Here is a 25,598-nt window from a genome sequence, read left to right as displayed (position 1 = left end):
GGCTAATGAGACATGAAAGAAGGCCTGGAGGGAGGGATGGGTCCTCAGAAGAATTTCCTGTCTCCAAGGAAGGCACTCCCTCCTCCTGTGGACATTCTTGTGTCTGGACTTGGTGCCTGGACCAGCAGCAGTCGTTTCAGTTCCAGCCTGACCATGACGTTAACACCAAGGATGACAGCAGAGACTCAAGGGATGTAGGTTTCCAATGATGTTGCTCTGGTTTCTGCCCTGTCTATCAACTTGCTGTGACATGAAATAACACATTTTCTTTTTTTGCACGAGGCATTTTAAGTCAGGAATTTTGTTAATGAAAACCAAGAGCTTCCTAACTAGTCCTGAGGCCCTGGGGATCCCCATCTTCTTGAGGGCATGGTTGACCCAAGCCCCCAAAGAGGTCTAGGCCTCATCCCCTCTCTGAAGGCCCCTTCTCACAGGCTGCGTGTGGAGACTCTCATCACTGCAGACTTACAGCCATACCTTGGCACCTACGTCTTACATCCTCCTCCCAGGCCCCCAGTTCCTTCCTGCCACATGGTTGTTGCTATCCCCACTCTATCTGAATGAGGTTTTCTTGGCTGATGCTCTCTTATTAGCAAATGATCCCGATGCTGGGAAATCAGCACGTGACTCTTTCCAGTGTTCTTTGGTGTCTCAAACTTCAATGCCTTCAGGATTTTTTGAGTGCTTCTAGCAATTACAATTATAGCGAGGGAAATGGGGAGCAGGAACAGATGGAAGGAGCAGCCTCAAGAGCCTGGCACCTCTCCATCTGTGTACTGCCTTCAGAGAGGTGACTTGGTGACACAAGTGACATCTATGTCCCTAGCATGCTCTGGGCCTCACAGATCCTCTCTGTGATTTGGCCTGGGCTGATCTGAACTGAACATTCCTAAACCTCAGACATCTCCCTCCAGATGAGTTGATCTGACTCAGGAGATGGTGGTCGAGTTTCCTTCCCTTTCTCTGAAATAAAAATAAAAATACCTTCTAAACCATAACCCTCCTCTACCTGACACAGTCCATGGCACTGGACTCCTAGGGTCCTCTTGGTGCCCATATGCCTCTGAACCTTTGCAGCTTAAACTCTAACACCAGTGCAATGCCAGGACAGGAACCACCACAAGCTCATGGAATAGCTCCTACAATCTGGGTTTTACTCAGTGAAGTAAACACTCACGTACACACATCTGTTTTACCATAAACTCTAATTACTTAATCCAATCATCTGTAATCTCGACGATTTTCATGTTCACAGTGTGAGGAGCAGGAATGGCAGGGGAGGCTGGTCAGTGTGTGCCTCCAGCAGGACACCCCTTCCTTGGGCCATCTTGGGTGGGAAGCACACCAGCAGCATGTGGTCCACCACCCAGGCTTCAGGCTGGTGGGCAGCACTCAGCTTCCTTCCCTGTTACTCCTCAGTTCAGCTACTCCTCCCTCTCCATGGCCGCAGCCTGACCCCCAAACCCCAGCGAGCTCCACCTGGAACTCTGTTGGCCCAACTGTGAAGGGGGCACACAAGTCAGGAGAAAGGAACCAAGAAAGAAAAAAATGCCAGGAGTGAAGAGGGACCTCTAAAGTGTGAGAGAGAAAAGGAACAGAAAGAGAAAGAATGGAGGTTATGGGACAGAGGAAGATAGACAGGAGAGCACGAGGAAAGGTGAGAGGAAAAAAAGAGAGCGGTTGGAACTGAGAGGCAAGAGAAAGGGAGAGGAGAAAAGGAGACAGATGAGAGCAAGGAGGCGAGGAGAGAGAGGGAAGGGAAGTCAACCTCCACGGACTGACTGATGATGTGGGAGCTGGTGGAAGCCTGTTTACAGGAGACAAAAGCTAGCTGCACTCTGCACTGACTGTTTGTGGCCTCCCAGCTTCTCAGCCAACAGAAGAGCGGGGCTGCTGGTGTGGGGAGTTTCAGCCTGGTAGAGACAGATTTGAGAAAGATTGGCTGCTGTCTGAAGACCTGAGCTTCCCTTCCACATTCTTTGATGGGAGGAATTCCTACAGCTCTCTCCTGCCTCTGTGAGGCTGCAGAGGCCAGGACTGGATGCCCTTCCGTCACTGAGAGGCAGCCTCAGAGCCCCAGCCTCTGTGCCAGCCAGTGTCTCTGTGCCTCATTATCCTCACCTGTGAAAAAGGAGTGTACATACGGGCACTTGTATCTGTTACTAGGAGGTCAAGAGGAGGAAACCAAGGTCAGGGTGGGATGATTTCATGTCAAATGCTACAGTATTCTTTAGCTCTATGCTGAGGTGAAAGCAAATGGATGAGCACCCTTATCTCCTCAGCCAGAAAGAACACAGGGCCCATTTTACTGGCAAGAAAAACACAGGAGCTTGGCCAAGACAATGCCGATGGACGTGGGACCACAGGCAGTGACCCAGGACTAGCAGATCCCCATGGCCTAAGGCTGGCACTTGCTCTCCTCCCACCGTTCACTGAAGCAGCAGAGTGGGTAGGACACAGCCTGCTTGTACTCTTGTTCTCTACCCCCAGCACAGAGGGTGACTCCAGAGGACCCAGCCACTTCCCACATGCCCCCAAATATTCTTGGGGACCATAAGACGCTAAGATCTTAGAAGGCCTGAGGCTGTGTTGGGAAGAGGAAGAATGAAGTCAGAGTTTTCCCTTTTAAACTGCCTGGTGCTGAGTTCACAGGACAGGTACCCTACCCAGGAGCAAGTCAGCGTTTGTGGCCTGGACACCCTGTGCAGTGTCCCCCACACAGTGTCCCCTACACAGTAAGTAAGCATCCTCAAGGATTCACCTCCCCTTCTCTGGAAAGCCCTCCCCAGTCTCTACTGGCAGAACTGAGAACAGAAATGTGGAGTGGGTTGAGTTGGAGAGGAGGCAGAATATTTTGTTTCCTTTCCTGTTATTGTGCTGTCCATCAGTACCTCATTAGAATCTGGAGTGATGACTATGAGAATGGCAGAAAAGGCCAGGGTACAGGGCTTGTACTCCTGCCAGGAGAGATGAGCCTGGTTCTATCCATGGCACTGTGCCCGAGGACATCTGTCCCTGTCCCTCAAGCCCTAATGGGGGTGAGGATCCCTTTCTAAATTCTTCCTATGGAGTCTCACTTTACTCTGGTCAAAAACATCCTGTTAGGATGCACTCTGTAAACTCTATGACCTCAGTTGTCAAGCCCCTTTCTTCTGTCTGGTTCTTCTGATCAAAACTCCCTGAGCTTTACATGAACTCTGACCCCTTAGCTACCTCTCCCTTCCTAAGATTTCCCACGGGCTAAACAATCCAAAAAGGCAAAGATTTTGGTAGAAGATCACTCTGTCCTTCAGTAGGCCTGCTGCTAGGTCACCACTTTGGCTGATGACTAATCAGGTGCCCATTTGCACCAATGTCCAGAACTGTCCTCACTTCTGAGCCTATCTTACCGAAGACAGATAACACTTCTATTTTTTTTATACTTACCTAAGGATATTTCTTTTTCATTGCTTTTAGAGAGAGAGGAAGGGAGAGAGAGAAACATCCATTGGTTGCCTCCTGTACATGCCTGGACTGGGAATCATATGCTCCTGGACCAGGAATTGAGGATCAAGGATCAAACCCTCAACTTACATATGCACCCTGACCAAGAATCAAACCCACAATCTTTCACTAATGGGACGATGCTACAACTAACTGAGCCACATTGGCCAAGGCTCGCTTCTATTTTAATAGCCCACCAGAGAATGTCCTACTCCAGGAAGGTGCCGGATTCCACTGCCATCCCCTAAACCTAATTCTTTTCCATTTCTTTATAACTTTAACTCGTTATTCTACCTGCCTCACTCATTCATTCATTCCTTTGACAAATACTTACTAACTGCTTTCATTTTGCCAGGCCAATGTACAGTACAGCATGGCAAAGGAATAATGGTCCTAGAGAATGACAAAATCGCACAGTGGTTAAAACTATGAACTGTAAACCCACAGGGCTTAGGTTCTGATCCTACTTCCTCTGCTCATTGCTTATGTGACCTTGAGCTGCTTATTTAACCTTTCTGACCTCAGTTCCATCATCTCTAAAGTGAAGATGCTACCTCACAAGGTTGTTACAAGCATCACAAATGCTGTCTTAGGCTAGGAGAGGACACAGAAAGCCATGAGATTCCCGTCTCCAAGAACCTATCTTTTAACAAATAGACACAATAAACGCATTAGACCTGCCCCACAAAGTAAGGACATCAAACCTGAGGAGAACGACAAGGAAACCTTTGCTTCCATCACACACCCCGTGGGGAAAGGAGGCACAAGAAGGAGGAATATGGGCGAGGCCACAGAGGTGTGTCTGGCTGAGCTGCTCCTCAGGCAGTGGTCCAGAGTGGCAGGGAGAGCACTGGACCAGGGGTCGGGTGTCTAAGAGCTTAGCTTTATCCTTGTGCTTGTCCTGGGACAAGATGCCCACACCTCCCCTCCCCAGCCTGAGCTTCAGTGTCCCTACCTGAAAAATGAGGCAGAGGATCAGCTTATGGCCTTTCCAACAGTAAGAGCCTTGGATTCTACACTTGGGAAGTTCTCAGCAGCAGAATTGTTAGGAGTCCGGCCACAGAAGGCCACAGACATCACTGACTGGCAGCTTGGTGCCTCCACACAGCCACCCACCCCACTGTCCCCTCTGGCAGCTGGGCTGTTGCCAGCTCACCAGAGTGGAGATGCTTTTCCCTTGTGGCTACTTCCCAGCACCTGCACTTGGACACACCTCTTTCTGAGCTGGGCCTGAGGAAGCTGGGCTCCAGGAGTCTGCATGTGCTGGAGGCTGGCCCACAGAGATGGTGTGTGGAGGTGAGGGGATGTCAGGGAGGGCTCTGGCAATACTCACCGCAGGCCCAGGGAAGGGCGCGTGGTCACAGTTCTCTCGCCAGGACTGGTTGAGGCTCTGGGCAAACTCTTGGAAGAAAGCATGTGATTGATTGAAAATGGAAAATCCCAGGATATTGACACGGTCATTCACAAGGCTGTCCATCCTCTGGAGTGAGAACTCCTGGAAAGGCCGGGCAGTGAGAAACAGAGCAGTTAGGAAGGGAAGATGGGGCCTGGGCTTCAGTAGCACCTGCCTTGCCCATTCAGTCAAATCAGTGCTAATTGTCAGGCGTTCTGCTAGGCATGGAGTGTCCCCAAACAAGTATGAGTTGTTCTGAGAGCATTATAGTGTTGGGAGAAGAGGGGGAGAGCAAGAGAAATAAGCAGAATGATCTCTAAGAAAGGTATGTGTAAGATTCACTAAATGAAGAGAGACAGAAAACAGTAATGTGCCTGACTGAGGTGTGAACATCAAGCTGTCTTGAAGGATTCATAGGCATTTTCTGGGAAAAAAACTGTGAAGGGGCAAAGGCTATATTCCAGACAGAAGTCAACATGGGTATAAAGGCACAGAGGGGAGAAGCTGTGTGGCTTTTTCAGCTAATTTCCCGCAGTGTACTTTGACAGAAGCATCAATTCTCAAAGTGTGGTCCACAGGACACCTGCCATCGGACTCTCCTGGAGACCTTTTGAAACAGTGATGGGTGCTGTAACCTGACTAACTCCAGCTGAATCGGAGGCTCCGGGGCTGAAGCCAGGAGTCTGCATTTCCAGCAGATCCCAAGGCCTTATGCACACATACCAAAGTTTGGGATTGACTGGGTTAGCACATAGGAGGCATACAGGTGGGCATGGCAAGAAATGAAACTGGACAGGTTGGCAGGGCCAGAGCACTGGGCTAGGGAGATGGAACTTGGTCCTGTGTGTGATGGGACTTGGGGGGACTCTAAACAGAGAAGACTCTCAATCTGAAGCTCTGAAGATAGGGTTCATTTAGTATTTTTTTTTCATTCATGCAACAAATACTTAAGTACTTATCCAGCCACAGGTACAAAAGGTAGGAACAGGAAGCACAATTCCTGTTCCTGAGGAGCTTACAGGGTACTAAGGAGACAGATTATAAAGACACAAACAAATCCACATCATTTCAGATATCTATGGTGGGTAAGAGTGGTGACTGCTGCTTTTGACGAGGCAGTTGGAGAAATCCCACCTGGGACAATGACAGTTAGAAGCTCAGGAGAATTCTCTCAGATCCCAGAGTCCTCATCCAATCACCTGGCCTGAGCAAGCTAAGTCCTCCAGGCATGAGTCCCATTGAAGCCAGTCAGTGTCATGGGGAGAAGACTAGCTGTCCTCAGATGGGCCTGAACTCGGAGCCCTGAACCCCCAAGGTCCCTCTTGGCCCTCTACAGGGAAACCAGGCAGGAGGGTGTGGATTGTTCAGCTCATCAACCCCCCACTCCTAGAATAATGCCTTCACAAGTGGGTCAGACCAGTGTGGTGATATCCAGAGGGAAAGGGGGTGGGGATGGGTGGAGGTGGGCAAAGGTGGGGATGGGGAGAGAAAGAACTTTACTTGGGGTGATGGATGCAGGATGTGTACTTGAAACCTCTATGCTTTTATGAGCCAATGTCATCCCAATAAATTCAAGTAAAATTTAAAAATGTAGGTCAGATCATCTTTGTACACTGAAATCACATTCATCACACGTTCACTTTGAGTGCCCCACACACAGCTCTGGAACCTGTGGGTACAGGGTAGTCCCAGACTCTGGAACTAGCTCACCCACCACTCAGCTAACATGACAGATGGCAGGTGCCTGGGCTTACTTCCTGGCTGGCCAGAAACATCGCCTTCCTTCAGGTGGTCTCCTTTCTGAAGACGTAGCCCCTACAGGCCTTGAGCGCATCCTCTGCTTTCTCACTCCTATCTGCAGCCAGCCACAGCTGAGGCTGCAGGCCCAAAGCCCAAGGCCCAGGGCCCCCTATTCAGAGTCCAGCCTCATTATCTATAGCTTGCAAACTGAAGTTATGATGTTTCCTTTGAAGACGCCAAACCCTGACACTGTGAAGTCAGATTATGATTAATTCTATTTTGGATCCTGCCACATTCCTACTGGGAGAACAAGAACGTACCAGAGAACGTCTGATTCATAAGCTGATATCTATCCCATCTCTCTCACAGGGCAGCTGACCATATGCTACGTGTTATCAATAGGCACGAGGAGGCAGATGGTTAGCTAGAAGGGATGCACAAGCCAGGCTGCTTTCTGGCAATGAACAGGTCTCACTGGCTTTAGCTGGTATGGAGGGAGCTGGAGGATGTCCCCTCTCCCTTGCCTTCCTGTCACTGTGGGCAGCCCACTACCTTCCTCTGTCCTTTTCCCACATGCACAGCCTGGTAGAAGGCTGTCTTTCAATTATGCTCTGATGTTTTAGATGTCTGCGGACTCACAGCAGCAGCTGGGGGCACGAAGTGGATAAGGGCTTTAGTGTTTAAATCCAGGCTGCACACCATACTTAAGTGTATGACCTTGAGGAAGGTCTTTAACCTCTCCAGGATTCAGTGGAAACAGTGATGACAGCCACCTCAGAGGCAGTTTTAAGGAACATGAAAGATGCACGCACAAGGCTTAGCATTATATCTGGCCTATGGGAAGTGCTCAACATATGACAGTTACAGAATTATGACTGGAAGAGCTTTGGCCCTCTGTGTCATTAGTTCCACTAGTCTTAGAAATCTGAGGAAGGTGTTTCCTTTAAATGTGTGTCCCGGGCACAGTAAGAATGTATGTTAATTGAAGACACTTAAAGGCAGCCCTTCCAGAGGTCAGCCAGTCTGTCTTCTTGCTTTTTAATTTCTACCTTCTTATCTGTCAATTATATTCTATTTTCAAAGCCCCCCCTTAAAATTAAAAGATCCAAAATCTCCCTCGATGATTCATTCTACAGAATCTGGCACAAATAATGCCTCCCTTTTTGTCACAAAATCTTTTATTACAAAATCATAACCATGTAATGCTATAACAACAATATCACACTCAAGCATACCATGTAATATTTAAGATGACATGTTCAAATGGGACATATCTTGTGCGAGATATTCATGTACCCTACCAACCATACTCAAGCAAGCCTTACTTCTGCTGGATCCTGTATTTACAATAGCTCCTGAGATTGTAAGAGAACAATAAAGAAGTGGTGTGTTTTGTTATCATAATTTCCCTAAGCATCCTCACCATTAGGAAACGTTTCTTCATGTCCAAACTTAGACTTTCCAGGGAAGCTCAAGGCTGGTCTCTAAACAAACATGGGAAACTGTTGAGTACTGCCAGTTTCTGAACAATAAAAGTCTTCTAAGCCAATATTTCCCAAAGAGTGTTCCTCAGGACAGTAGCTTTTCCAGAAGATGTTAACAGAAATTTCACAAAAATAAAGTTTTATGTACAAATAAGGTTAGAAAATATTGCATGTGACATCTGCCTTTTTAAAATTCACAACACATACCCAGGCATGCAAGCTTCACAGGGGTGCTGAGGTGGGGCAGCCTAACTCTGTGTGACACAGAACTTTCCAAACACATCCACAGAGGGACACTCTCCCCCCAGACACATGACTGTCTCACCATCGTGCTCTATAGAACATGTTTTGGGACCTGCTACTCTGAACATAGTGAGACATGCATTATAAATACAAATTCAAATGATGGAGACATTTTGCTGAGAGAGATTTTTCATAAAATCAACAAATTTCAGTACTGGCAGGGATCACTGCCCAGTGCAAGCTCTACCTCTGCATGCACTCCTGGCTCACTTAGGTCCCCTGTGTGTCCCCACTATGCTGCCTGGGTGATGCGACCTCACCCGAAATGACAGAAAGAGCTGGGAGCTCTTAGGCAAAGCACATTCCCACAGCAACCCTGATTCTCTTGCTATGAAAATGCTGGAAGGGAAATCCTGAGTGTCCCCACTCCTGATGGTAGTGGCTTCTATTGTGGCAATGCCAGAGAAGAGAGGGTGAAGAACAGAGCAGATGGCCTCTGGGAGGCTGAGTGGCAGAGCAGAGACCAAGGCCAAGTCATTTCAAGCACATGTGTGTGCCCATTGCATGTTCATGCATGTGTCCTTTCTCTCCAAAGGCCTGTATGTTCCTGGAAAGCAGAGATATGTCTGCCTTGTATTGGAACCCCACACTGCACCTGGCATAGTACCTGACACCTGGGAGCTGTTTGTGGAATGTTTGTCGAGGACCGCTGATTAAAGATGTTACCACGCCCAGGGGTCCTCTCTATTCCCAACTCTGGTCACTAATCACATAGTCTTGCTCCTACAGAAGATGTAGGGACATGAGTAGAATTTGTACCAACCCCTGGAGTGCCCTCTGGAAGCTGCATTATTGTATTTGGAAAAAAAAATCTGACAGCCTGTTTTCTTATCACTGGGTTCTTAGCTACTTGTCAAATGAGAAAGGTTTTCCTAAATAAGTCCCTGTCCAATGTTACTTCCTAGATGTGCCTTGACAGAGGCTTTAGTTGAAGTTCCAGATCTTCCAACCATAAGAAATTACAACAAAGCAATAATTATAATAATAATAAGTGCTATATAATGGACTGACAACCCACTATGTATGTGGATTGAATTCAGAATGTACACCTTGACTTTAAGACTGGTGTGAAGATTTGCAGCTACAAAATGAACACTGGTGGTGATCTAAGTGAGTAAAGGGATTACCAAACATCAACTGAGTCTCAGCATGAAAAGGATTTTAATTACGAGGGGGCTGGGGTTGATGTGGGCTCTAGACTAAGCAACTAAACAATGATCTTGAGAACATGGCAGTACTGAGGTTTGCCCAATATCACGTCTGTTCAGCATAAACCCAAAGAAGGAATCTGAGAAACACCAGAGTGCAGCAGGTGGGGAAGAATTAGAAATAAATGCAGCACAACTGAAGTGTTGTTAACATGCATAGAGAAGTAAGCAGTCAAATGGAGCTTCATGAACTTGGCCAATTTCTGCTGTTCAGGAGCCTTAGTCATCCCTAGTAAAATCTCTTACTTTCACCATCATTTGAGCCACAACTGCTTCCCTGCTGGTCTGGCCTGTGGACTGTCTCACTCATTCCTGTATTCCCACTGCCTAGAGAAAATCAATGAAACAAAAAGTTGGCTCTTTGATTTTAATTAAATAATTGGGATAATAATTCTGCTGGAGAAAGTGGGTATAGATTTATAACATTTTAAATCATATATTTTCAATTCATACTTTGTTCTAGATTTTCCTCACTGAAATACCATATTTTCAAAACCAATCTTTGTTTTAAAAAACCTTTTTTAAATTTCTTTATTTTTCTCTCTTTTAATTAGACAAATTTTCTGATTTCAAAATAGGGGAAATAAGACTTTACATGTTGCTGTGAGACTTAAAAGAGCTATCAAAACTATAAGAATGATATAAACTTCTTGAGTTATCAGTATTAGTAGTAACAATAAAATAGCTCAAGGAATGCACTTTGCATGCACTTCTGGTCATCGCTGACAGGCAGTGCAGAGAGTGTAGGGTGGGAGCCTTCCTGAAGCTTACCACACTCTGCCATAAGAGGAGCCTCTCCACTCCTGTGTAAAGAAAGCCCTCATCCTGAACTGGCCCCCAAACCCTAACCACTCCTTTCCTGCTGGGGGCCCAGGAACCTGTAAAATGTGTCATTCCAATGCCTCTGTGGCCTCTGGAATCTCTCTGGATTCTGCCTCCTGGACCACTCTGTCTGTCTGTCCTTGCAGACCCTTCACTGTAGACTGGGTCTTACTCTCAGCGGCAGTGTTTCAGTCTCTTGCTTCTCAGCTACTCTCACCCAAGACTCAGCCTTTGGCTCCCTTTGCTCTATTCTTAGCCCCAGACCCTCACTGCCCAGGATTGGGGGACAGCAGCCTTATATCACTGCAACCACAAATCATTCATTAAACTTCAACTCATTATTGAGTATAACAACACTAACTACTGCCCTGGCTGGTGTGGCTCAGTAGACTGAGTGCTGGCCTGTAAACCAAAGGTGCGATTCCCAGTGAGGGCACATGCCCAGGTTGTGGGCCAGGTTCCCAGTACAGGGTGTGCAACAGGCAACCGCACATTGATGTTTCTCTCCCTGTCTTTCTCCCTTCCTCCCCCCTCTCTGAATATAAATAAATAAAATCTTTTAAAAATAACACTACTTACAAGGCACAGTCATGTAGCACTTTTGGTCCTCACAAGCACATTTGGGTACACAGGACAGGTGTTACTCACATTCCCATTTGAGTTAAGTGTTTTTCCCAAAAGACAGCTGTGGGATTAAGATCTGGGTATCTGACATATAAGATCAGTGCTTATATTGCATTCCTTCCTACTGTTGCTCAGCATTGGGTGAGATCTCCAGGAGACACAGTATAAACCAAAGGCATGCACTCTTCCCTGAGCTTGTTAATGGCTAAACACTCTTAATGTTCTCACCCCAGGAATACTGAGAATACCAAAAGATCCCAATGTCTCAAGCCACTATGAAGCTGGAATGATGAAAGATATCCTTAAGACCATATCACTTCCAAACTGGAACTCTTAATTTTTCCACCCTACTCTGATCCCCTCCCTTGGTCACCTGTCTGTGAATGTGACCATTATTCACCTGTCAATCAAGATAGAATTGGAACTTACCCTTCACTTCATCCCTTCTCATACCCTGTCATCTCATTCATGCATGCATGCACTCATTGAATGTTGCTGGAGAACATTTTACTTCCCTAACATCTCTTGAGTTTTTTTCCTACTCTCCATCCCTATAGCTTCTACTTCAATTTAGCTCTTCACCCATTTATCCCTGGACTATGAACTAACTGGATTCCATCCTCCAGTCTGGCATATCTCCAGGTCCCTATTCCATGCTATTACTGGAGGGATTTTTTCTAAACTATACATATGACTATGAATCCCTCCCTACCTCCCAATGCTCCTTACTACACACAGGACAAAAGCGAACTCTTTAGAAACCAGACATGCATTTCCATCCTATTATTCCTGCCTAATTCTTTGCTAATTCTTTACCTTGACCTCTTCCATCACCCAAGCCAGGCAGAACTGACCGCTGTCTCAACTGGGCTGCTGCTGTGCTTCACAGGAATACTTCCAGCACTTAAAGCTTTTCATCATTTGAGTTTGTTCAAAGCTGTCTCCTGAAGACTGGGTGCTACCAAAGGCAGGGTATGTTACCAGCATCTACCCTGGTGCACAGCATATAGGAAACAGTCAACGGTATTGACAGAATGCATTTAGGAAGACGGCACCTGTCAGGCTGTCCCTCATCTCACCACATGGGCATCCTGATCCTCTCAACTTTCCAAGGCTCTTCTTCATGGGTATACCCACTCACTTTTCCTTGGGACCAATGGCATGGTGGAGGCTAGTGCCCAGACCATTGTCTCACAAGTGTCCTCTTAGCCTTTCTTGTGAAAGCGCTAGAGACACCAGACACCCAGCATCTCGTGGGGACCCTTCCATCCTCTCCCTTCCTCCAGATGCCTCTCTGTCTATTTATTTGTATTAGAGCTACATCCACTGCCGGGTAGGTGACTGCTTTTTGTTTAATAAGTCTTTGAAGGAAGTGGCAACTGGGAAGCTAATATATTCCAATTGGTGAATCCCATTTCATAGGAGATTTGGTCCTAAACCTCCTAGCCCCAAGCTCCCCTAGATTTTTCTTCCTACTTGTCTCCTATTCATGGGGAATAACCATAAACAAACATTCATACCCACTCCTCACAGGATCTCTGTCTTTCTGTTTTTCTGTCCCAATGTAAAACCACAAATAGGACTCTAAAAGGAGACCATGTTCTGTCTTATTCATTGCTCTGCTCCCTGCACCTTATCCCACCAGTGTTCCATGTTCATTCATTAAATAAATCAGTGTTCACTTGCTAGTGCCCACTAGGGTGGGACCACCTTACAAAGACCTCAGTCGTTTGATTCCAGGGAAAGGGAGACAGAATCCTCCTGTCTCCACCCCAACAGCTGTGATGATCTTCATCTTACACTTAGAAGACCATTCTGTGCTTCTGGGACTAACTAGGTAGTTATTAACTGTGAGGCTGAAATCTCTGGGTCAAACTGACATGAGAAATGGTGGATGCTTTGTGCTTTCTCTTAGGCTGGAAAGCATGACTGCTTCTCCACAAGCCTCATTTATTTATTTATTTATTTATTTATTTATATTTTTAAAATTTATTTATTTTTATTGATTATGCCATTACAGTTGTTCTATTTCCCCCTTCATTACCCTCCACCCTACCCCCCATCCCCACCATTGCCCCCCCTTTAGTTTATGACCACATGTCTCAAGTTCTTTAGATTCTGTATTTCCCATACTATTCTTGCCCTCCCCCTATTTTCTACCTAATATCTATGCTACTTATTTTCTGTATCTTCTCCCCCCTTCTCCTCCTCCCACTCCCCTGTTGCTAACCCTCCCTGAGATCTTCATTTCTATGTTTTCACTCCTGATCTAGCTGTCCTTTTAGTTTGCTTTCGTTTTAGGTGTGGTTGTTGATAACTGTGAGTTTGTTGTCCTTTCACTGTTCATGTTTCTTTAACTTCTTTTTCTTAGATAAGTCCCTTTAACATTTCATATAATAAGGGCTTGGTGATGATGAACTCCTTGAACTTGATCTTATCTGAGAAGCACCTTATCTGTCCTTCCATTCTCAATGAAAGTTTTGCTGGATAGAGCAATCTTGGGTGTAGGTCTTTGGATTTCATGACTTGGAATACCTCCTTCCAGCCCCTTCTTGCTTGTAAGGTCTCTTTTGAGAAATCAGCTGACAGTCTGATGGGGACTCCTTTGTAGGTGACTGTCCCCTTATCTCTTGCTGCTTCTAGGATTCTCTCCTTCATTTTAATTTTGGCTAATGTAATGATGATGTGCCTTGGTGTGTTCCTTCTTGGGTCCAACTTCTTTGGGACTCTCTGAGCTTCCTGGATTTCTTGGAAGTCTATTTCCTTTGCCAGATTGGGGAAATTCTCCTTTATTATTTGTTCAAATAAGTTTTCCACTGGTGGCTGTGCCTTTCCCCCCTTCTGGTACCCCTATAATTTGAATGTTGGAGCATTTAAAGATGTCCTGGAAGTTCCTAAGACTCTCCTCATTTCTTTGAATTCTTGCTTCTTGACTCTTTTCTGTTTGGCCATTATTTGCTTTCTTCTGGTCCACTCCATTGATTTGAGTCCCAGTTTCCTTTTCATCGCTATTGGTGTCCTGTGCAATTCCATTCATTTCCATTAGTTTCGCCTTCATATATTTGTCTAATCTGTGGCTATAATCAACCAGTTCTGTGAGGATCCTGATCACCAGTGTTTTAAACTGTGCGTCTGAGAGTTTTGCTATTTCTTCATCGCTTAGATTTATAGGCTCTGGGGCTTTGAGATCTTCCTGAGCCATTTTTGGTCTGTTCGCACCTGTTAAGTATGAGGAGCAGAGCCTAGGACTCCCAGGTCTCTGGGTTGTGATGGTATATGTGGGGGCGTGGTCAGAGTGGGGAAATGGCGACCCCCTCTGCCATTTCGCTCCGCTGGGTGAGGAGCAGAGCCTTAGGTGGTTCACCTGGGCAGGGCCACTCAGGTTGCTGGGTTAAGACGCTGTATATGGAGGTGGGGTCAGAGTGGGGAAATGGTGGCGCCCTCTGCTGCCGTTAGTCGCTGGGGCCTGCTGGGTCCCATCTAATCGCCCACTCCCTCGCTTGTCTATCTGTGCACGAATGCACAACTATAGTCCACCTGCAGCCCTGCTCCCTTGCTGTTTCTCCCTGCGGTCGCTCGGTGGGTCGCTCACTAGGTCCAACCCTGCACCTGGGTTCCACACGTCTGAGTCCGTCTGACCGAGTTTTCCTGTGCAACCCCGCTCCGCCAGCTGCTGGTTTCGCCCCTCTTACCAGTCAAGCTGAAGAATTTGTTGTTATCAGACTTCCGAAAAGTTCAATTTTCTGTGTTCTGGCTATGTTTTCTGTTGCTAATATTTAGTTGTCTCTAAACTTGGTTGTGTGAGAAAGCACAGCGTATCAACCCATGCCTCCATCTTGGTGAAAGTCCTAAGCCTCCTTTTTTTTTTTATCTGAGAGTCCTCATGTCTGTGTTTCCCTGCACTCAGCATCCACTGATCAGGCCTCCTTTCTACCCCTCAGGTCCCAGTGCATTAGCTTCTCACCAGAGGAGCACCGGGCTGCTGGGCACAATGAGTGATGCTGTCAGTCAGCAGTTCAGCCTTGGCCTGCCCCCATCTCTGCATTGGGACCACAGGGGTGGGCTCCCACAACATGCTCATGGTCACTCAGGAGGTACCTGACTAGGGCAGGACCAGGATCCAGGACACAGGACTCGCAGATGCTTCCCACAGCAGGAGGAAAATGTACACAAGAGAGATTTTTCAGATCTTGACCATTTTGCCTCATTTGTCCCACAAAACCCACAAGCATTTCCTCTGGGACACACAATGTGTTAGGCCTCAGAAACATAATGAGCAAAGCTCTGCCCCTGCTCACAAGGTGCTTATTCTTGGAGGCAAGCAGGAGGCAAGTTACAAACAGTGATAAGTACAATGGCTAGGGAGACAGACAAAGATGGTCCTTTCCACCAGAATTTCTGCTGATTTTCCTAAGCTGACAGCTGACTGCAAACTAAGGTCTAAAAGATGAGCAGAAGTCAGTTAGCCAGAGGAAGAGGTAGAGAAAAGAAGACTCAGACAACAAAATAATGAAATGTGCAGAGCCCCAGAGGAGCAAGGGCATGGGACAAATTCAGGGACTTGCAAATTACTCATTCAGTCTGGAGTGGTATGAACAGTGCAGAGTAAAGCCCAGAGTTAAGTTCATAAGAGGCTGCTTAGGACTTTATCCTGAGCATAAGAGGAAGCAAGAGAAAGATATGATCAGGAATGTGTTACGAAGATCTTCACTCCTGGCCAAGGTTAAAATATAGCTTTGAAACTCACAGGAGAGGCATCCAAAGTGTGGGTTATAGCTAGCAGCTTCAGCGGATGGGCAGGTGTCATGCTGATCACTGGGCTGTGAATGTGAGCTATCAGCACCACAGAGACAGGCTGGGGGCACCTCATATGGTGATGAATTGAGCTAGTAATGCCCTTGACACTGAATGGAGCCTGTTGTTGGGAACAGAGATTCTGGATTGTTTAATAATAATAGCACTTGCAACTCCTGATGGTGCTTATAATAAAATAGCATTTACAGTGTAATAAAATAATAATAATAATAATAATATGATTTGCCATTATGTATTTGATTCTATTTATCTGTACTTTTCAAATATCTAACACCAAACACTCTTGCCAGCATGTTCCAAATTCCTCAGGCCAGGGGTCTTTCTAGTGGCTTTTGTAGTCCCAAGCAGCCTCAGTCTTCCCCTTGGCTCTGGCTCTGGCTCTCAGTCTTCTCTCAGGGGCCTGCTTATGCACCGCCATCAGGGGTGGAGGGGTACACCTGCCCAGGGCCTCTCAGGGGTCAACAGAGAGAAGAGCTGGGGCTGAAATCTACCTTGTTAGGGCACAGAAGACTGCCCGCCCTTGGGGTCTTCAGTGTCTTTTTCCTGGTTCCCTGGGTAGGTCTCTTTCGGTCTATCTTTTCCTAAGGAAATGGGGGTAGAAAAGTAAAAGTAACAAACTAATGTATGTGGTTGGCAGAATTCTAAGATGTCTTGTTCATTCTACCTCATGGCAGGAAGAATTTTAAGATGATCCCCAAGGTCCCTTCCTTCCCACCAGCCAACATCCCCAGGACTGTGACTATGGTGAGTTCTACTTCTGTGATTAGGTTACATCACGCTATACAGCCTTGACTCCTGACCCAGGACATGAGACTTTAAAAAGCAATTTTCTTGCCCTGGCTGGTGTAGCTCAGTGGATTGAGCATGGGCCTGTGAACCAAAGGATTGCGGTCCGGTTCCCCGTCAAGGCACATGCCTGGGTTGCAGGCCAGTTCCCAGCAGGGGATGCATGAGAGGCAACCACACATTGATATTTCTCTCCCTCTCTCCTTCCCTTCCCCTCTAAAGATAAATAAATAAAATGTTAAAGAAAATAAAAGCAATGTTCTCTGGCTGATTGCACGAGTGGAAATCAGAGAGATCCAAAGTGTGAGGAGGGCTCAACTAAAGGAAGGGTCTCTGTTGATGAGATGGAGGTATCACAGTGGGTTGTGGGCAGGGACCAGATGAGATAAAGAGGAAGAAGGATCCTGGGCAGGGACCAGGTGAGATAGAGGGAAGGGGTGCGTCACGAGCAGGGACCTGAGAGTGGCCTCTATAGGCAGACACCCGTCCCTAGCTGAGAGCTAGGCAGAAAACATATATTTTAATCTTACAACTGCAAGGAGGCAAATTTGACTAAGAACTCTCCTGAGGAGTGTCCCAGAGACACCCTGATCTCAGCCTGAGCAGAGAGTCCAGCCAAGCTGTGTTAGACTCTGGCCTGCAGAACTGTGCTAGAGCAACTAGTGTTGTTTCAGCTTGTTAACTTCATGGTGATTTCTTACACAGAAATAAAAAACTAATACAGCAAAGAGAAGCAAATAAGATCATTTTCATAAAGATAAGTTGTGAGCTGGGAGGTCATTTAATAATGTTAAATATGGCTCTCAAAGTTCTGCGGGCCTTACATTCCCCCTCGGCAGAAGCAGAGTACCTGCCTTGTGGTGGTATCTGGGGGGTTAAAGATCTCAAACAGAAAGCACTTAGCATGGTGTGTGGAACACATTGCTGATACTCAAAACCAGGGAGCAACTATTATTATATGACCAGCTTGTAAATGTGAGGAATTTTTATAATTAGACTTTCCTGATTGTGAATTATTGAGGATTGCTGGGTCGCTGGGCACAAGGGGAGGCCAAGGCATCTCTCATTGAATTAATGAGACTTGTGAATCTTGAACAAATTTGTGACAGACATCAATGTAGGTCTCCCTTTCTCCCAAAGCTCTATTATTAGACAGAAGGCCTGGGTAGTCAGAGGGCATGTTTCCAGTAACACTGAACCAGAATAACCCCCAGAGTCCAGTTCTTATTTCAGTTTGATTTATTTCATATGCATCCATCCAGCAACACACAGGCATAGATGTGAGAAAGTGTGTGTGTGTGTGTGTGTGTGTGTGTGTGTGTGTGTGTGTGTGTCAGGGCACATATAAAAATGAGTTTCAATAACTATTAAATGCAAGATGCGCAAATATCTGAAGCTTGGTTGTGGGAGCCTGTAGGAGCTATGTTTACTGTCATGTCATTTGTCAAACATCAGCAAAGGGGTTGCCTGATAGATAGCTGGTCCTTACCAGGTGAAACACAGTTCCTTTGCCTCCACCAGGGTCTCAGCACCCCCTACCACATGCATGCTCAGTTTCTATTGATTTTCCTGGCAATACTCATTCTGTTCTCATACCCCCTGCCTCACAAAGCTAAAAATCACTTGTATTTGGAACCTCCTACCTCACCTTTACTAACCAGACCTCACTTCACTGTGAGGTCCCAGAGCTGGGCTCCACATTCCCAGCCTAAGCCCTGGGAAGGAAAAATGCCTAAATGGACTTCCGCCAAGATGGAGGCATAGGTGGATGTGCCATGCCTTCTCACACAACCAAGTTTAGAGACAACTAAATATTAGCAACAGAAAACATAGCCAGAACACGGAAAATTGAACTTTTCGGAAGTCCGTTAACAACAAATTCTTCAGCCTGACCGGTAAGGGGTGAAACCAGCGGCTGGTGAAGCGGGGTTGCACAGGACTTGGTCAGACGGACTCAGGCGAGTGGAACCCAGGCACAGGGTTGGACCTAGTGAGTGACCGAGCGAGCGACCAGGCGAGTGACCTCGGGGGAGACAGCGGGGGAACGGTGCTGCGTGTTGACTATGGTCACGCATTTGTGCGCGGGTGGACAGGCAAGGGAGTGGGAGGTTGGACCGAGCCCGGCGGGTCCCCGCGGCAAGCAGCAGTGGAGGGCACCACCATTTCCCTGCTCTGACCCCACCTCCACATACAGCGTCACAACCCAGCGACCTGGGAGTCCAAGGCGCCGCTTCTCACACTTAAAGGGCGTGAACAGACCAAAAATGTTGCAAGAAGATCTCAAAGCCCCAGAGCCCATAGATCTAAGCGATGAAGAAATAGCAAAACTCTCAGATGCACAGTTTAAAACACTGGTGATCAGGATCCTCACAGAACTGGTTGATTATAGCCACAAATTAGACAAATATATGAAGGCGAAACTAATGGAAATGAATGGAATTGCACAGGACACCAATAGCGATGAAAAGGAAACTGGGACTCAAATCAATGGAGTGGACCAGAAGAAAGCAAATAATGGCCAAACAGAAAAGAGTCAAGAAGCAAGAATTCAAAGAAATGAGGAGAGTCTTAGGAACTTCCAGGACATCTTTAAATGCTCCAACATTCAAATTATAGGGGTACCAGAAGGGGGAAAGGCACAGCCACCAGTGGAAAACTTATTTGAACAAATAATAAAGGAGAATTTCCCCAATCTGGCAAAGGAAATAGACTTCCAAGAAATCCAGGAAGCTCAGAGAGTCCCAAAGAAGTTGGACCCAAGAAGGAACACACCAAGGCACATCATCATTACATTAGCCAAAATTAAAATGAAGCAGAGAATCCTAGAAGCAGCAAGAGATAAGGGGACAGTCACCTACAAAGGAGTCCCCATCAGACTGTCAGCTGATTTCTCAAAAGAGACCTTACAAGCAAGAAGGGGCTGGAAGGAGGTATTCCAAGTCATGAAATCCAAAGACCTACACCCAAGATTGCTCTATCCAGCAAAACTTTCATTGAGAATGGAAGGACAGATAAGGTGCTTCTCAGATAAGATCAAGTTCAAGGAGTTCATCATCACCAAGCCCTTATTATATGAAATGTTAAAGGGACTTATCTAAGAAAAAGAAGTTAAAGAAACATGAACAGTGAAAGGACAACAAACTCACAGTTATCAACAACCACACCTAAAACGAAAGCAAACTAAAAGGACAGCTAGATCAGGAGTGGAAACATAGAAATGAAGATCTCAGGGAGGGTTAGCAACAGGGGAGTGGGAGGAGGAGAAGGGGGGGAGAAGGTACAGAAAATAAGTAGCATAGACAGTAGATAGAAAATAGAAGGGGGGGCAAGAATAGCATGGGAAATATAGAATCTAAAGTACTTGAGACACATGGTCATAAACTAAAGGGGGGTAATGGTGGGGATGGGGGGGTAGGGTGGAGGGGAATGAAAGGGGGAATAGAACAACTGTAACAGCATAATCAATAAAAAAATTAAAATTAAAAAAAAAAAGAAAAATGCCTAAATGGGTCCTTTCACTTTTCACGGACCATGCAACTCCGAGGCTTGGGCTTATTTCTTCCTACAGGTTAGCTGATGGCATTGCCTCATTTCCCCTTCCTCCCCACCCAGATATACACACTAATTAGTCCCAGCCCAGAATAACTTTTTCTGTGGGCAGAAAGCAGATGAAGAAACCCACATGGAGGATCTCAAAACGGTAGTTCTTGGAGAATCTGCCAGTGTAGCTTGGGATGATTCTGCTGGACATCGCAGCTTGCCAAGAGGAAACGTCCCATCTCTGAGGCTGTTCCTCATCCTTGCCCAGCATGTTTTGATAAGCAGCCACACATCTGCCAGCCCAGACAGGCAGTGGCTTGGTGCAAATGCCCCCCCTCGTCAGAGCCCTGTAGTACCAGGTACTATCAGAGTAAGGGGTGAGGAATTTCAGAAGCTCTGAGAAAGAAGTGGCCCTCTGTAGATGCTGACAATAAGACAGGTGGACAGAGTATTAGAACAGCCCTGCCAGCCCACTGCTGCCTACAGTTCCTGCTGCAGTTAATCTACACCACCTGGCACCTTAGCATGGGATCTATACCTATGTCTATGTGCCCTCTGCCCCCACAGAAGCCCTCTGCAACACTCCTTTTCCAGCAAGGAGCTGCTTTTTCCTCAGGTTCCAGGGTTGTCAGGCCCTACCAATAAGACTTTAGCAAAGAAGGGGCCAGTTCACTACTCTAGGATGAGCCTGCTGCACACTAAGGGGCAGGCCAGAGTCCTGGGCTGGCAAAATGTAGTTTGCATGTCAAATTCCATGATTCATAGCTGGCAGCATGAGCACATCAGAGCCACCCAATAAACAGCCCCGGCCAGATCCCCCTGCTCTCCCCTAGGGAAGCCCCAGCTCAGATTCCCTCTTAGGCCAGTGGTGCCCATCACTTGAAGGGGATAATTGTTGACAGCTATCCAGATGAGTCTGGAGTGTCCTGGGCATTTGTGATAAGTTATCACCATGTCAGGGTATTGATTTAGGCCCACTTGGGACTCACACCCTCCGTCTTTACCTGCCTTATACAGAACAGGGAAGTTGGCAGTTGGCTGCCTATATGGAGTCATGTGAAGGCTCTGAAAGGTTCTCCCCACCTAAAATACCTTCCTCACCAAATACACAATTTCCCACATTACCAGTTTCCTTAGTTAAGTCTTTGGTTACAAAGTGAAGGTGATCTAAGGCATCAAACTATGTGTATCCTCCATTTAGAATATCCTGCCCACTCCCTTCTCCACTTTACTGTCTCTGGCTGACCCTCTAAGGTCCACTGGGTGGATCTCCATCAGGTAGCTTTCTATGAGCCCACCAGACTAGGCTGAAGGCAATTTCTTTGATGTTCCCACTTGTCTTCCCCTCTAATCTGACCTCCTCAAAGGTCAGACTTCATTCATTGTCGCATCCTGGACGGGCAGCATAGAAGTCCTCAGCTGATGCTTTCCTAGTGACCGTGTGGTCCATGGGCCAGGACCCCTTCTCCCTCCACTCCTGACTTGCTGTGGGAGTTTAGGCAAGTTACTTTCCTGCTTCAGTTGTTTTTCCTCAACTGTAGAATGTCAACATTTAATTAGATGCTCTAACAGATTCCTCAAAATTCAATGCTATCTTCAGCCAGTACCATCTTGGCACAAATTAGATTAATTTATTATAGTCATTCAATCCATGAAGTCAACTGAGTTTCAGAGTTAAAAGGTCTACAGAGAGCCTCTAGTTTTTCCTCAGAGAAGGAAGAACTTGTCCAATGTTACACATAGTCAGTTACTAGGACACCCAACACTAGACCTTGGGCCTGGCAATGTCAACTCCAGTGCTGAAAATGTCCAGCAACTTTGCAGGGCAGTGGGTTTCATCAACCCAGAACCTTCTTTTGGTGGTCTGGCTCCCCTCTCTTTACCACACTCCCTGCTCCAGCCACAGCAGGTACTGTGCTCTTTCTCAGGTCCGCAATCACTCAGGTCTGCCTATGTGTCACTCACACATTCTCATTTGGAAGTCATACCAGCAAACCTTCCTCCAAGCTTCCCGCAAAGAACTAAATGTTACCTCCTCTGGGCTTCTGCACCTCCCATTTACAGACTGAGAGCTCTTTAAGCCACATCATAATGCTGCAGGTATTCCCTAGCACACAGTAGGCATTTAATAAATGTTAGCTGAGGAAATGTGTTCGATTTTTTTTCTTTAAAAATGTTTTATTGATTATGCTGTTACAGTTGTCCCATTTTCCCCCTTTATTCCCCTCTTCCCTGCACCACTCTCCCGCCCACATCACCACACTTAGTTCATGTCCATGGGTCATACATATAACTTCTTTGATTTCTCCATTTCCTATACTATTCTTAACCTCCCCCTGTCTATTTTGTACCTACCATTTATGCTTCTTATTACCTGTCCCTTTTTTCCTTATTCTCTCTCTTCACCCTCTCCCTCCCCACTGATTACCCTCTATGTGATCTCCATTTCTGTGATTTGTTCCTGTTGTAGTTGTTTGCTTAGTTTGTTTTAGGTTTTGATTTTAGCATTTTCCACAGGTAAGTTGCTTAATCATGTCTGACTGATCATTGTACAATCCTGTAAGTTGGGAAAGGAGCTTCCAGCTGTCAGCCAACTGCAAATACAAAGACTAATTCTTTGGTCAATGCCTTCTGAATATCCTTCCAATTCTTGCTGCCATTACTCCTTCTGAATATACCCCTCTACCAATGGCCATGTTCAGAGAACAGATACAATAGGTTCAGCTGCTAGAGAGCACAATTTTGGAGTAATAGCTTCTCTTCAAGATGTACCAATATATGCCCAGAAGACAAGTCATTGCCAGATCTGCCACCTCTCCGGGCTTACATTTTGTGGGGGTGGTACCTTATAAGCTCAGATAGACAAATAGGGAGTGTTCACTCTATTGCTCTCTCCTGGCTGCACTAAAACCATATTTATTTATCCACCAAAGTATACTGTATTATGATGGGTGGTTCTCCTAAAAGGCTTAATAAAGGTGAAATATGTAGATAGTCTTAATAATTTTACAATACACTACACTTTAGAATCGATTACTTTGGCATTAGAAATTTGTCCAGCTGGTGGACTGTGGCTGTTGGCTAGCTCTGTGAGTGTCACAGTATGTGTAAAGATGTATGCATGTGTAGGGACGGCTATGCGTGTGGTGTGCTTCTAGTAAAAGACTACAAGATATGGAAGAGGCTCAAGCACTCTGGGAACTGTTGTTACAATGAGGTGAGAAGCCAATTTTGATATGTTTCTGATAGCTTCAGAGTTTTAGAAAGCTAGAGACAGGCAGTAAATGAGAAAACTGAGGTCTAAGGGGGGATATACTCAACATGGAAGTGGGCAAGAAGAGATGGAAGAGAAATAATGTTTACTAGCAGCCCAATGAGGTTTAGAAAATTTCCATGTTCTTCACAAAATGACATTGTAAGAATTATTCTCCCTTTACCAAAGGGAAAACTGAGACTCTGATAGGCTAAGTGATATGCCACATATACATTTAATATACAGCAGGGCCCAGATTCAAACACAAGTCTTCTCTAACCTGAGGCACTGGCTGCCTCCGTTAAACTCCATTTCTATCCTCCATGTCAACACAGTCAGGAGGCTCACCCAGCCTCGTGTGCCAAGCCACTAGGGCAGTGGACATGAGGAGATTAGTTAATAATGACCTTTACAACCTGAGGGAGAGGGTTTATTTCAAAGACCTTTGGGTTCTGGCTTTATGAGTCAGGTGTCAGCTACTGGCCTGAAGAAGCCACTTGACCTAGGCCAACCTGAGTACTTTGTGAAGAGTGGGTAAGCAGCCCCAGGTGGTGGATAGGCTTCTCAGCACAATTAGTGAGAATGTCCTTGGATTTTGCTGCCCCTTCCAGCCTCAGTGGTCATTCTTGGTGCCAACCCTGGGACTCAGGTTTCCACATTGCCCTTACTCATCAGAACCCTCTGAAACCCTGTCTCTTGAATGCTGAACTAAACCACCTTCCTGGTTCTGATGCCCTTAATTCTAAACCTGTCCAGCCCAGAGTGGAAGAAGGGTGTTCCAGACTGAGGAGTTCCTGGGTGGTCCTCCTGGCTGAGCTGCACGCAGACATTGTGCTCATAGGCTTAGTGGGGATGAGTTGAATTCCTGTTGGGTGCAAGGAGGTGAGCTCTCTCACCTGGCCAGCCTCCTATAATGTTGGGAACTGATCCATTCAGTCACTCAACATATACTTATTGAACACTTGCTATGTGCCAATAGGCCACTGGGGTGACAGTGACAAACAAGACAGAAGTGCCTTTATGAAGCTCAAAATCTGGCAGACAGTTGGATAAAGAAGGAATTACCACTTGAAATGAATGCACAAAACAGAACACAGGGCTTTGTGATAGAGTGTAACCATGCACTCAACCTCGTGGGGTGTCAGGGGGCACTTCCCTGAAGTGACATTAGAGTGAGGCCTGAAAGATGAGCAGGGCTGCCAAAGGAAGGAATGGGAGAGTGGGGTGGTGAGCATACTCACCTCCTCAGGAACCCCTCCCCCTCTGCTCTCAGGCCCCTTCCTGTAACAGTTTTAGCAAGTTCAATTACTTACAGCTAATCTCTGCGATAAATCTTTAGAAAAATAAACATTGGTTCCATCTGCTTGACATGCACTAAAGGACAAAAATTGGCTGCTTATACTCATTCTGCTCAAAGAAGATGGAGAACAACCCACCTGGAGGCTGACCAGAGGACAGAGGCTCCTTCCAGGTGAAAGAGCAGAACCTGTGTAGGAAATTCATAACTGTTCTGTGCTCACCCACCTGGAAATGCCAGGCTAGTAGCCCACTTGGACAAAGCCCTCAGGAGCAGACCCCTTTAGTCATAGGGGGCTGACACCTTTATAAGGAACCACTAATCTCCATATGCAGGATTAGTTATCCTCTAAAGAGACAGGCCAGGGCTTAGGACATTAATTGCTTTTCAGCATATGTGAAAGAGATGCGTGACAATGATGAATATTTAACAATGTGGCAGATATTACTAGTGATCACCACATCCACTTCCTCTCTTCCCCAGGAAGACAGTGGATGATATTTCCCAATCTCCCTTACAGGTAGTGGCAGGCATATGTCTGAGTCCTAGCCAATGGAACTGGAAGGAGAAATACTATGTGCCTCTAACAAGCCCAGCCCATAAAACCCTCCTGTGTCTGAGCCTTTGTGTTGTTCCCCATTCCTGGCTTCTCAGAGGACTCGTTTGTAAGTTGGAAGAAGCCTGGGCCCCTGAATGACCTTACAGAAGGCCACCCACTGGTCAGACATTCTCTTTTGGGAGTTCAATTAAGTCAGAAATATACTTCTATTCTGTGAAGCCATGAGATTTTGAGGTTTATCTGTTATAATAGTTGACATTACTTACCAGATACAAAGTGCTATTTGATACC

At 46.3% G+C, this 25,598-nt stretch overlaps 1 protein-coding gene across 5 annotated transcripts in view; it reads right to left on the bottom strand.

Annotated features, from left to right (window-relative positions):
• The window catches only part of GRIK4 (glutamate ionotropic receptor kainate type subunit 4), a 478,818-nt gene that overhangs the window by 97,924 nt on the left and 355,296 nt on the right, over window positions 1-25,598 (bottom strand). For all 5 annotated transcript variants that reach the window (XM_053670672.1, XM_053670675.1, XM_053670674.1 and 2 more), the window contains one exon: window positions 4,817-4,978. In XM_053670672.1, the coding sequence (XP_053526647.1) occupies window positions 4,817-4,978 (162 nt within the window). The remainder of the gene's footprint in view (window positions 1-4,816; window positions 4,979-25,598) is intronic.

Source organism: Artibeus jamaicensis, unplaced genomic scaffold, assembly GCF_021234435.1.
Source record: "Artibeus jamaicensis isolate MK-2021 breed Jamaican fruit bat unplaced genomic scaffold, CSHL_Jam_final contig_601, whole genome shotgun sequence".
Classification (NCBI taxonomy): domain Eukaryota; kingdom Metazoa; phylum Chordata; class Mammalia; order Chiroptera; family Phyllostomidae; genus Artibeus; species Artibeus jamaicensis.
This window is presented reverse-complemented; position numbering and strand designations above follow the sequence as displayed.